Genomic DNA, 13,979 nt, shown 5'->3' on the forward strand with positions numbered 1-13,979 from the left:
TCCCTTAAGTAGAGAAGAAAATTATTAACCAAGAAGCTAACATACTATGTATCCTCTTTTATGTGACTGCGCCAGGCTACACTTAACCAAAGATGAAATTGGTGGGGAGACTCATTTGGCTTTTGCTTCAAAATAAACAGGATAGCCACTCCAGCTTGTCCAGGATGCTGATTACACTCAAGCACCGCCACTGTTTCTGAAAAAAGACTTTTCGCCCTTCCTAAACTCCAGGAGCAAAGTACTCCATAAGGCTCAATTTACTGTAAGCGGTAAGATTTTAACCCAGTCATCACTTGGCAAACCAAATATTTGTGCTGTTTCCTAAATCTACTGCAGCAGAAGAATCCTCCATCATTCCTACTTGTTTAGCTACCAAATCCAGAGTTTTAATATCTGTAACCACTGCTACGGGACAGTCAGGAGTTACTGGAGAGTTTGGTCAACTCCCACTGGAATCAGTATCTGAAGTGTCTCCCCCAAAACCTTGAGGCCTTCTCCTACCTGAGTCAGTACTTCCTTCATCAGAACTGTCAGATATTTCCCGTGAGTGGAACCTGGGAACTATATGGTTAGTGTAGTGTTCTGGATAACTCTCTTATGTCAGGTACTCTCCTACCATACTGACACTTCCACTGGTTCACGTGGTGACGTTAACACATACCATGGAGTGGGAGTTTCCAGGTATTCCATGAACCTGGGTGGTGCCGGTGACTGGCCTGGTTGCTAGGGCAAAGGACCTCCCCCCCACGAGGGAATCCTGAAAAACCTCCTATACTGGATGGTGGCACCACATTGGGGGGGAGGGGGAGGGGAATGACATCCCTAGGCCGCTCGTGCTCGCATGCTCGCTCTCTCTCTCTCTCTCTCTCTCCTGAATCCTGGTGATGACTGTATCACACACATTAGATACTTGAACTACTTCTGATACAGCATGCTCCATTTCCTGAGCAATTTGAACCTCCAAAGGCGCTTCTCCTGCTCTGCTAAGAGCTGAGACAGTCTTTTCCTCAGAATCGCCTTCTCTCTCTCTCTCCCTCTGCAACATCTACTTGCTTTTCTAAGATGATACTTTCTGATTCACTTAACTCCTCGGGCACTGTGGCCGGAGGACTTCCCTTTTCTGCTGGCGCACTGGCTCCCATCACTTCACTGTCAACTTCCTCTTCTAACTCACCAGGTTGTTCCTCTGTGTTAGCGGCTTCAGAAGCCATCTTCGCACTAGCTAGTTCTCTCGCTCTCCTGTCTGAACCCACGTGCTTACGGTTACAGACGCTCCTGTGGTCTCTCCCATACACCTTGCCTTATCCTTTCTGAGTGAATCACAGCTGCCTTCTAACTTTCTGATCAGATCCAATAACCGACCATGCTCTAGTTTATAACATCCCAGTGACTTTAAACTGGCAGCTGCTCGTTTCTGCCATCCGTACACTTCCTCACACAACTCATGGTCATGATGCTGTTCTAACTTTCTTTCCAACTCTTTTCCTTTACAGAAAAGAGAAAACCGCTCTTCAGAGGCAATGTAAAACTGCTCCTTTAACCCCTGAATTTCCCTATCCTCGTTCTCTACAACTTTCTGTGCCTTATTGAGCAGCTCCATTTTTGCATTTAACTTCCATCCTAAAAGACCACACGCTGTCACAAACACTCCATTGCAATCCCTTTCATTTCACTGTCTTTTCTTTTCTTTCTCTCAGTTTCAATTTCAAATACCCAACTCACGAGACCCCACGGGTTACTATGCTTGGAGAGAACCTCTCTATCTTCCCATTGCTCCAATCCTCCTCCAATTTCCCTTATGTATCTTCTGACAAAAATTTCTAAGGCTATATCACAGGCAGCCTCTACAGGCTCTGCCGCCTTTCTCTCACTCATTTTTGCTTTTACAGTGAATATACTTAACTTTAAAATAACAAGGGGGGAGACTTAACACTATGACTTAACTCTAAATCTAAATTAAGAAATCTAAAGGCGCCTTACAAGACCAATAATAGTAATAAAAAATATACGCCAGACCGGTCCAACAATACTTTAAACAAGTCCCAAAAGAAAGGATGGAGGTAGGATCCTTCTCTTCCCTCGATGGCCAGTGTGTAGTAGCAGATCAAGAGGTAAAACCCCTGGCGGTACCTACTGAACAGAGGGGCAAATACTTATCAGACACAGCTCAAGGGGGGCAATCCAGGGGAATTGAGGAGACTACCAAGGGGGTAACTGGAACCGTATAAGTTCTGAGCTAATCACGTTAATCAACTCTGCCACCACCATGAGTGTGGGTCATTGGGCCCAGTGGAATTGCCTAATCAATACTCAAAAAACAAACATCCTTTATCACAGGTACACTACCATTACTCCTAATATTTGGCCACATAAAACAAACAGACATAAAACAGTTAAACCATTTAACCCACAAGCTGCAAGGAGAAAAAAAAAAGGAAGTAGTATAAGTTCTGTGGGATCGATGCCCAGAATTTGTCTGTTACAAAGGAAACTGTTACCAGTCTATGCCCAGTGATTAGGTCACACAGAGATTTGCTTTTTAACCTCTTAAGTAAGTGTTTGCCACACACACCTTGAGACTCCTGGCTGGCTCACCAATCTGTTGACCTGAATTTGATGGGTTAGTTGTTATGGCTTGCCACTGATTGCATCTGACCAGAAGATTTATAGGTTCTTGTCCAATTCAGACTACAGAGTTCAAGAACTCAGAGAGTTCTATATCGGGGGAGGACTCTCGTGGCTTGGCAAGAACATGTACACTGAGGACAATACCAAATTGATAAAACCTTTATTGAGATTAACATAAAAATAAGAAATTCAATGAAACTTATAACTGCAAAACATTAAAAGAATTCCAAAACTCCTGGTGGTAACATATGTATTATAAATACCTTAACCTAACATACTCACACCCTTTCTTGAGCACCCGGTAATAGGAGGTGGAGGACCAGCCTCATTCCTGGCATGCCTGATTACGCGATGGGGCTGGCTTTCCCAATGGTTAGGAATGTTGAGTAGTTGTACTATACTGCACAAACTGAGCTGGTAGCGTGATACAACATAGAATAGATAGATAGATGAAAAAATAGTCTCTAGAGTATAGGAGAACTGGAAAAAGCACTCCAAGAAACCGAAGATTCAGGAGTTGGAAGAGCCTAGAACTAGAACTTAGAAAACCTCTCTTACAAGTTATTTTATAGGATCCTGACCTATGTAATTCAGGCCCAACCTACTATACCCAAATTTTATTTCCGTATCCTAAGAATTTCCTAAGAAATTTATGGGTACCCTTCTCCTATAGGTTAGTGGATTAAGACACTTACTTTCAAAATATATGAATAAGGATTATCTCACTCCAAAACTGCCAACCTAGGCTCTCTTGATGACCTTCGAGTTGTGGTGTACCATGCGGTTACCCAACCGGAGGTAGATGCCAGGTAGATAAACCTGTGATGTGATGTGGATAGTTCCTCCCTTTGGTTCCCCAAAGTTCAGGGACTATTCTTATCCGTGCCAAAGGTTGCCAGTTTTTATGCTGACATATTCATAACTGATTATACTTTTTGCTATATAGCAGTTTTTACCGGATCTTACAGGCCGGTAGGCTTCTTGCATTTCAGCAAAACTTATTATTAGGAAACACATGCCTCAACACATCCTAAAGTCCAAGGAATTAATATTGATAAAATATAAGAATAAAACGGATTAATCTCAGAAAAAAATAATTAAATTAATTAATTAAATAATTAAACTGCTGGCTGGATTAGTAGGATCTAATAGCTAGCAGAATAATCCTATGGGCTACAACTATAACTTTCGTGAAAGTTAATGTTTGACTGAAACTACAAACTACATTTTGTTTTTCCAGCGCTGTCACAGACTTCCTGTATGATGATGGGCAAGTCACCTAATTTCTCTATCCCTCAGTTCCCCATCTGCAAAATGAAAATACTATTATTTCCATTTCTCACAGGGATGATGCAAGAGCGAATTAATGTTTCTGGGGTAGTCAGATACCACTGTGAGTGCCATAGAAAAAAGTTGGCTTGTAACGAAAACCTTAGCTCTTTTCGAATGTATGCATTAAAATATTGTTGATTTACATGATCCCATACTAGTTCTCAAATAATATAATGTATATTATTGCATGGTTATTTTTATACCTGCTATAGGATATCAGTTATATTTTCTCAGTTATTGTCAGACGTATCTGAATAAATTTCAGATGTGGGGGAGTAGGTCTGGGAATTGTTAAAATAAGGTGCTTCCAATAACCATAAGGTTCTGTATACCCCAAAGAACACACACCTGCCTTCTTTTTTTTACCCTGTCCACTTCTGCATATTTTAATGTGGAAGAATCCTGAACTGAATAGGAATAAAGAAAAAACAAAGCTTTAAGCATGTGAAGAATCCATTAACAGGAAATGCTGACTTTTCTGCTGTCAAGAAGAGAATGCTCTGCTTCATTGCTAGGCATTACTTAAATAGCATAGTCCATGATTAAGGTGTTTTTGCTTGCTTAGAACTTACTTTCTGACTAATTGCAGAGTGTTTCTGATTTTAGGTTGTTGGGGGAAGAAGCAGGAGAACAAAACCAGCCTACAGTTCATTTGTGTCTCTCCATATTCCAGGGGGTTTAGGAAGTTTTTACATAGCACTTCACAACAAGGTGGAAAGTGGGGTTAGGTGTAGGCTTGTGGTTTGGACATGGGACTGAAATTCAGGAGATGGAAGTTTTTCTCAGCTCTGCCTCTGTCTTGTTGTTTGACCTTGGGCAAATCATTTATGATTTCATTTTCAAAGGTGTTTGAGCACTTGCGGTCCCCATTGACTTCATTGCATTGTGGCCCAATGCATATCAGAAAATTAGGGCATTCGAGCTCTGTCTGCTCCAGTTCTCTCTCCGCTCCCCCCTTTAGCTCATAGGCATCGTAAGGGTGAATTTATTCATATTCACAACTCTCTCTCAGATCCTCAGAGAGAGAGAACACTATAGAATTTACCATTGTATTATGTTCTCATGTAATTATTTTTTAATATAACGATCCATAGAAATGTCCTAATGTGCTTATTTTGAGGCGTATGTTTTGTTTTTGTTTTCTATTTTAATAGAGTGCTATTGAAGAAAAAATAATACTCTTGTTTTGTTTTGGTTTTTTTTAGCTGAAGGGGTCAGAACTAGAAATCACACTGGTCAGAGGAGGCTTACATCATCGCGTTGAGCCAGCCTGTGCTTATGTCAATCTCAACACTTGTATTAATGGTACAGAGCAAGGTAGGAGATTTTTGTTTAATGTTTCAGAATCATCACCACATAAGATGAATTAAGAAATAATATGATAGATAACAGAACAAAGAGGTTATGTGCACAAGGTGGTGCTGACTTCCTTTACGTAGTAGTTGTAAATAGTATTTGATAAAGGATTATTGAGGAAGTCTAACTTTTACTGTTATAACGAAGTCTTTAAATGAAAGATGACACTCAACTGGGTGAAAGAAAATAGTGTGTATAGTGCTTTTTAATTTATGTATATAATACTGCATGCACAAACAACGAAGAGTGTTCCCCCCCCCCCCGCCCCAGTTATGAATTGCACAAACTGGGTTTAGAATTAAAAAAAAAACAAAAACAACAAGTTTATTAACTACAAAAGGTAAATTTTAAGTGATTGTAAGAGATAGCAAACAGGACAAAGCAGATTACTGAGCAAATAAAACAAGACATGCAAACTATGCTTACTACATTAAAGAAATTTGGCTACAAATAGTAAGATCTCACCCTAAATGTTGTTTGATGCAGATTGCAGTGTTTCTTGAAGGTAAACTGCAGAAGGTAAATCTCCAGGGATTCCTTTTACAGGCTGGCCTTCTCACCTGGGCTCAGCCCCTGGCTCCCCTCATCTTAGTTCCTTTGTTTCTTCAGGTGTTTTCAACAGCCTTTCTTCTTGGGCGGGGAGGCAATGGAGAAGAGCCAAGATTAACTCACTCCCCAGCCTTAAATAGGATTTGCATATGTCAGGAATTCTATTTCCCATCCTGTGGAAAAATACCAGCATTTTAAGATAGTATCCAGTACCAGGTGACATGATCACACGACCCTGCAGTGTCAAAGCAGCATCCCAAGAAACTTCTCAGGAGGGTGGGAGATTAGTATCTTCAAAGTGCTATTGTCCTTCCTAAAGGCCCATCCAGGCTGATTGCATATTGTCTGGTGGGCGATCCCCAAGTACACACAAGTTGTAATTGTTACATAGTCAATATTTCTAACTCCAGATACAGAAATGATACATGCGTACAAATTGGTTAATCACATTCAGTAAATCATAACCTTTCTAATGATAATTCACCTGACCCATCTGGCATAAAACATATCTTAGTTATGCTATATTCATATCATGACAATATTTCTATGAAGAATATGGGATGTAAGGTCAGAACCGGTTACAAAAGTGCCATGCGAACAGCTGTGTTCACTTTCAGGTGACACTGTAAATAAGAAGCGGGCAGGATTATCTCCCATAAATATAAACAAACTTGTTTGTTTTAGTGAATGGCTTAACAAGTAGGACTGAATGTACTTGCACGAGCTAATGTTTTACATTGTTTTGGTTTTGAGTGCAGTTATGTAAAAAAAAAAAAATTGTACATTTGTAAGTTGTACTTTGACAATAAAGAAATTGCACTACAGTATTTGTATGAGGTGAATTGGAAAATACTATTTTTGTTAAAAGAACAGGTGTACTTGTGGCATCTTAGAGACTAAAATTTATTTGAGCATAAGTTTTCATGGGCTAAAACCCACTTCATCGGATGCATGCAGTGGAAAATACGGTAGGAAGATATATATATATAATCTGATATATATATAATACGGTAGGAAGATTATATATATATATATATATATATATATATATATATATATATATAAAATAATCTTCCTACCGTATTTTCCACTGCATGCATCCGATGAAGTGGGTTTTAGCCCATGAAAACTTATGCTCAAATAAATTTTAGTCTCTAAGGTGCCACAAGTACTCCTGTGTGTGTGTGTGTGTGTGTGTGTGTGTGTACAGACAAACACACACACACACACACACACACACACACACACGAACATGAAACAATGGGTGTTGTTATCAGTTAAGGTGAGCTATTACCAGCAGGAGAGAAAAAAAAACTTTTTGTAGCGGTAATCAAAATGGCCCATTTCCAGTAATTGACAAGAAGGTGTGAGGAACCATAGGGGGAAAAATAAACATGGAGAAATAGTTTTACTTTGTGTAATGAGCCATCCACTCCCAGTCTTTATTCAAGCCTAAGTTAATGGTGTCCAAATTACAAATTAATTCCAATTCAGCAGTCTGTTTTTGAAGGGTTTTTTGTTGTAATATTGCGACTTTTAGGTCTGTAATCGAGTGATCAGGGAGATTGAAGTGTTCTCCAACTGTTTTTTTAACGTTATAATTCTTGACATCTGATTTGTGTCCATTTATTATTTTACGTAGATAATGTCCGGTTTGGCCAATGTACATGGCAGAGGGGCATTGCTGGCACATGATGGCATATATCACATTGGTAGATGTGCGGGTGAACGAGCCTCTGATAGTGTGGTTGATGTGATTAGGTCCTATGATGGTGTCCCCTGAATAGATATGCGGACAGAGTTGGCAACAGGCTTTGTTGCAGGGATAGGTTCTTGGGTTAGTGTTTTTGTTGTGTAGTGTGTGGTTGCTGGTGAGTATTTGCTTCAGGTTTGGGGGCTGTCTGTAAGCAAGGACCGGCCTGTCTCCCAAGATCTGTGAGAGTGATGGATTGCATCACTAGCAATCACCTTCAGCTCCTTGATGATGTGCTGAAGAGGTTTTAGTTGGGATCTACAACCTATCCTGAAGGACGATCCATCACTCTCACAGATCTTGGGAGACAGGCCAGTCCTTGCTTACATGGGACACCATCATAGGACCTAATCACATCAGCCACGCTATCAGAGACTCGTTCACCCGCACATCTAACAATGTGATATACGCCATCATGTGCCAGCAGTGCCTCTCTGCCATGTACATTGGCCAAACCGGACATTATCTACGTAAAAGAATAAATGGACACAAATCAGACATCAAGAATTACAACATTCAAAAACCAGTTGGAGAACACTTCAATCTCCCTGGTCACTCGATTACAGACCTAAAAGTCGCAATATTACAACAAAAAAACTTCAAAAACAGACTCCAACGAGAGTGCTGAATTGGAATTAATTTGCAATTTGGACACCATTAAATTAGGCTTGCATAAAGACTGGGAGTGGATGGGTCATTACACAAAGTATAACTATTTCCCCCCTACGGTTCCTCACACCTTCTCGTCAACTGCTGTAAATGGGCCATTTTGATTGCCACTACAAAAAGTTTTTTTTTTCCCTCTCCTGCTGGTAATGCTCACCTTAACTGATCACTCTTGTTATAGTGTGTATAACACCCATTGTTTCATGTTCTGTGTGTGTGTGTGTGTGTGTGTGTGTGTGTGTGTGTGTGTGTGTATATATATATATATATATATATATATATATATATATATATATATATATTCCTACTGTATTTTCCACTGCATGCATTCGATGAAGTGGGTTTTAGCCCACAAAAGCTTATGCTCCAATAAATTTGTTGTTTACTCCTTTTCTTTTTGCGGATACAGACTAACATGGCTTCTACTCAGAAACCTATTTTTGTTGATCTTTTTAACTGTGCAATTATTTGTGATAAAAATAATATAAAGGGAGCACTGTACACTTTGTATTCTATGTTGTAATTGAAATCAATATATTTTAAAATGTAGAAAAACATCTAAAATATTTATGATAAATTTCAATTGGTATTCTGTTGTTTAACAGTGTGATTAAAACTGCAATTAATCACCATTAATTTTTTTAATGTTGTTTGAGTTAACGGTGATTAATTGACAGTCCTGGAAATAATGGTTTCACAACTATCTGGTGGTGGTCTAGTGCTCAGATTTGGTTTTATTCAGTGATATCACCCATAGCAGTGAAATATATGTTCCTTCAGGCTACCAGAACCTAAGCTGTGGTACTCACTTGACTGATGCCTGATAGAGAAGTACACTAATAAATCCAATACAAGATTAAACATTGTTTTTTGAAGACTTCCGTTCTTTGAAGTGTATAAGATTTTTCTGTGTTCAAATATGATGTCAGTCTCCAAGGGACGCAGAGATTCACCCTGAGAGGAGCAAACCCCAAATGCCAGCAGGGATATTGCAGCTCCCATAAGATACTGAAAATAATTGGATTTTGGGTATTGGACTATTTTGTTTTTGAAATGATGGCAGTATTTTAAGGTGATATGTTTATTATGAATATCAAAATGATTGCTTAAATCTCCTTTTAAAGGCCTCTGAGAGGGTCTTTTGTGTTTTAATTGAACTTGAATGCTCAATTTGTGATGGAACACCGATTTAACTTTTACTGTATTCATGTTGACACTTTCTTAATAGAAATCTGTAGCATAAAACAGTGTCTGTCTACAGGGCAAAATACTGTATGTCTATAGATCATCACTATTTAGGACTTTACCCTGTATGTGCTTAGAAGAGTGATCAAGCTGCCAGTTAATTGTAAACCACTCCTGCATTTGGCACATCAGTTACTTTCACTTAATTTCAAATATACTGCACCGTGCCATCATTGAATAGATACATAAATACTTGATTTGATTATAGTCTCTTTATTTAATTTTCATGTATGTACATCCCCCGGTAGATTAATATGCAAACCAATGTCCTGCATGTGCTAGATTTTAATGCGTGCATATTGCATTTAATATACACCTCTACCTCAATATAACGCTACCCGATATAACACGAATTCGTATATAACTTGATAAAGCAGCGCTCCGGGGGGGGGGGGGGGGGCGGCGCACTCTGGTGGATCAGAGCAAGTTTGATATAGCACGGTTTCACCTATAACATGGTAAGATTTTTTGGCTCCCAGGGACAGTGCTATATCAAGATAGAGGTGTACATTCAATTTATATTTTTGAGTTGTATATTGATTTATCCAATACAATATAAAACATTTGCACGCAGGATTTTGATGTAGCAAAGGAGAACATTTGTATTTACATTTTTCAAGAAATACCCACGTTGTCTACATCGCATACAAATAAGTATGTCTCTTTGCTGTTATTTTGTTACTAAGATGGCATCATGCATAAATATTTGCTTCCTTTAAGATTTAAATTTCTGTCAAAATGTATAGAATTATTGCAGCTGATTAAAGCTACTGAAAGACACCCACACAAATTATTCCATGGAGATTAGATTTCTTTTAACTAAACCTATCCAGAAACAGGGTTTTTTCCCCCTCTTATAATGGGCTTAATTTAAGAAAAGAGGAGACCCATAGTTCATATTCCTGGGATAAAGAAATGTGAGACCTTTTTTTCATTCACTATAATCAGTACTGGTTTTACATAATATAGCAAACCAATTCTAAGTAGTTCATCATTACAACATACAAACTCATTTATTAAATTACATTTTAATTCTTGATTTTTGTTTTTATTTTTAGATGGTGTGTTGCTGTTGGAAAATCCAAAAGGAGATAATAAATTAAACTATACTAAACTTGTAGATGCTGTGTCCTGCATTTTTGGCCTTAAAAATTCAAAGCTGTCAGTTTTCAATGGAAAATCAGGTACATGGTGTTTGAGGATGAAAGCTGAGAGAGTGCATGCAGTAGCAATTCAGTTGATTTTTCAAAGAATGTCATTGGCAGCTTGTATCATTTATTGTATCATTTTCTCACATTGTGTGTATGAAGTTTCTAAAAAAGAGCTCCTGGGATGTATGCCCAGTATTCTAGGGCTGATTTTTACTAAGCATATGAGAATGTGTTTATAGATTGTTTATAACTGTAAACAATCTAAATGGTTTTAAAAGTTCCTGTTAAGTGGTGTTCATCACTTTTGTTATGCTATCCATTTCCAATTTGTATTTCTTTTTCAGTTCTCATTAGGATGAAATTTCATCCATTTCAGAAAGCATTTTCATCAGTTTAGTACTGTACCATGAGTTGGCAAGCTGCCATGAAATATAGTTGCATGATTTTGCAAATACACTAATAGATGGAGTTAGAACTTAAATTGAGTACAAACTGATTTTCCTTTTTAGTCAAATTCTTTGCTGTTTCCATATTTTTGTATTTTACAGCAGAGCAGTTTGAAGATCTCCAGACTTCTTCTGTTAGAGAACAGTTTATTTTGAAAATATTTTTGTAGGATTGAATTTGTGCTCCGACTTGGTAAACAAATGAAAATGTAAAGTGCACTTTATGGGTTATGTTCAGAGCACACATAATTTAGCAAGCATAACAGAGATAAAGTGGCTGATACAACAGAAACTAAACACTGAAAAATGTTGCAATTCGTGACCATGAGACCTTAGCAAACAAACTAGCTTTATTTTCTTGTCTCTGAGATCAAGATTCTGTTTTATGATAAGATTACATTTTCTTTTCTGTTGTATTAGAATTAAGGGACAGTTGATTGGCTGGTAGGGTAAAGACCCTAAGTAACCAAACCCCTCCATGAATAAATCAAAAAAGAGAAAAGAATTGGCTGCAGCAAAGTAAAAACTTTGATTCGCAAAAATTGGAAATTTATTTTTATAGTATATTAGTGAGTTCTTTATAGACATGTCACCTTGAATAGTGTTGCTCTAGAGAGTTTTAAAAACTGAAGCATTTAAAGTTAATATGGATTCTGCAAATTAGACAATTCAGGGTTCAACAGGCGTGGATATAAAGGAAACTTGAAGACTGTTTGCAAAATTGACAGAGGTCAATAGTTATGGAAAGTTTATTTTGTATCTTTAAAATTACTTAATCCTGAAGAATAGCTAAAATTAAGGGTAAGGGGGAGATGGAGTTAATAATTTGATCATTATGAATGGAAAGTGTGAACAGTTGCCCTTAAATTCCTACAGGGCTATTAGGAGCAGAAGTTTGTATCCATACATTACATCACTGGACCAGTAACTTGCCATAGACCTGTATCCTCACCATTTTTTTCTTACATTTTTGCCTTTCCTGTTTCTCATTTCCTGAAAAAATATTTTTATCTTCATATCTTTAGTAGAATGTCTTTGGGGTACCCTCACTGAGCCTCTCTATCTGACACATTCCTTTTACCTTATTCAGCTTGATAATAGCCAGGATGCTTAAAGCGGTTGATTGGTAGAAATATTCCACTTGGTTCTGTGCATATGAAAAGAGTACTCTGCTGTTCAGGATTGCTTAACATAGATAAGATAAGTAGTCGGTAGAACCATAGTTTACCAGAATGCGCTCCCCCCTGCGTCACATCCTATAGTCTGAGGTGGTTGTGTGGGCTTTGTCTGGGTAGGCAGATGAAGGAAAACCTTTGGCTCCTTCAAGAATTGTGCCTCCCTCTGGGCTTGAGGAGTGGGGCTCTGTGGCTGATTGGTTGGACAGAAGGATGCAGCATCCTATTTGCTCCCAGGGAGAGGATTTATAAGCCCTTCCCCTTGTCCAAGGATACCATTCTGCTCAGGAAAGATACCCTCTCCCCATCTCTCCATGATATTAAGGTAGGGCTGGGTTTTGTGGCATTGCTCTGAGCATCGTGCTAACTGTCTTTTTGGTGCTCGGAAGGAATTTTCCCCTCACTGCCAGATTGGTCTGGATAGGGTGGGTTTTCTTGCCTTCCCGTCAGGGACTCGGTGGTAGGTTAGACTGTAAAATTCATTTCGTTGCTACTTGACAGGAGTCCAGTTAAGGTGATTGTTCAGTGAGGGGTCTGGTATCTCCTAAAGAAGGTGGGGAATGGGGTTGGGGCACCTTATGTCTTGTACAGCGAGGACACAGTCCTCTCTTCCCCAGACACATAACCCTTGTATGAGGCGAGGGTGAGCCCTAGGACAATGCTGGGATTGAGTAGGGTGAGGCTCTAACAGCAGCCTTCAACCAGATGGAATAGGTTACAAAGAAAGGATAACCTGAACTGGACAAGTTATTGCTGGATAATTCTCAAATGTGTTCCTTAATGAAGCTGTGGCCTAGTTAAATCACATTCCTGATGTCTAGTCTTCCTTCCTGTGGTGTCCAGGACAAAGGTTCTCAGCAGAAAATAAATGAAGCTGACAGCCATTTAAAATGAAGAGTATTTTTTTTAAAACAGTTAAGATAAAATGTACACATTGTGCAGTTGTGGATAGGCTAAATTTTTGCCCCTTGGGGCGTGGTTTGGCCTAGAATTACTGCCAGTCCCAGTTGAATGGCTGTGCTTTCCTACTACAAACCTCCACTCCCAGGCTGAACTGAAGGTTATTTAAAAGCTTTAATATTGATGTACATTGATGCTTTGTGATTTTTCACACTTTTTCACAAGTATGTGAAAATATTGGATTCCATCTACTCTGAAAGACAAAAAAAAAAAACGTAAATAGTGACAATATTGCAGATGGAAAGTTGTCTCTGTGTTGACATGGCAACGGCCCTGTGATGCAAAATACTAGTTACTTGAAAGATAAATCACAATTTCTGTCACTCATGCTTGTCCACCTCGTACCTGGATTATTCTAGCTAACCAGTATTACTGTGAGCTCCTTGGGCCATGTCTCTTGTTCTGTAAAACACCTTGCACATTTAAGGTGCTATATAATTAATACATAGTAATCATGGGTTTAGTGCATGGCAGTGCTAGGCACAGCTGCTCTAGTTTCATGCAGCTTAAAAATAACTGCTACTAGGTCTCTCTGCGTTATAAATTCTTCTCACTAAGTATTGTGCATTCGTGACTTGGGGTTTTTTTTCCTGCTTTGTTTGAAAATAACAGTTAACCCTCTAGAGACAGCAGACACATACACATGTAAACACATCCTCTTCAGCATTCAGTTTGCTGGAATATGCGAACATAAAATTTAAGTTTAGCTTTAATCTGG

The 13,979-nt window shown here is 38.7% G+C and overlaps 1 protein-coding gene across 2 annotated transcripts in view; it reads left to right on the plus strand.

The window, feature by feature from the left end:
• Nucleotides 1-13,979, plus strand: part of IARS1 (isoleucyl-tRNA synthetase 1) — a 202,719-nt gene that overhangs the window by 177,686 nt on the left and 11,054 nt on the right. For both annotated transcript variants that reach the window (XM_039481310.1, XM_039481309.1), the window contains exons 32-33: nt 5,166-5,277; nt 10,588-10,713. In XM_039481310.1, the coding sequence (XP_039337244.1) occupies nt 5,166-5,277; nt 10,588-10,713 (238 nt within the window). The remainder of the gene's footprint in view (nt 1-5,165; nt 5,278-10,587; nt 10,714-13,979) is intronic.

This window comes from Mauremys reevesii, linkage group 7 (assembly GCF_016161935.1).
Source record: "Mauremys reevesii isolate NIE-2019 linkage group 7, ASM1616193v1, whole genome shotgun sequence".
Classification (NCBI taxonomy): Eukaryota; Metazoa; Chordata; order Testudines; family Geoemydidae; genus Mauremys; species Mauremys reevesii.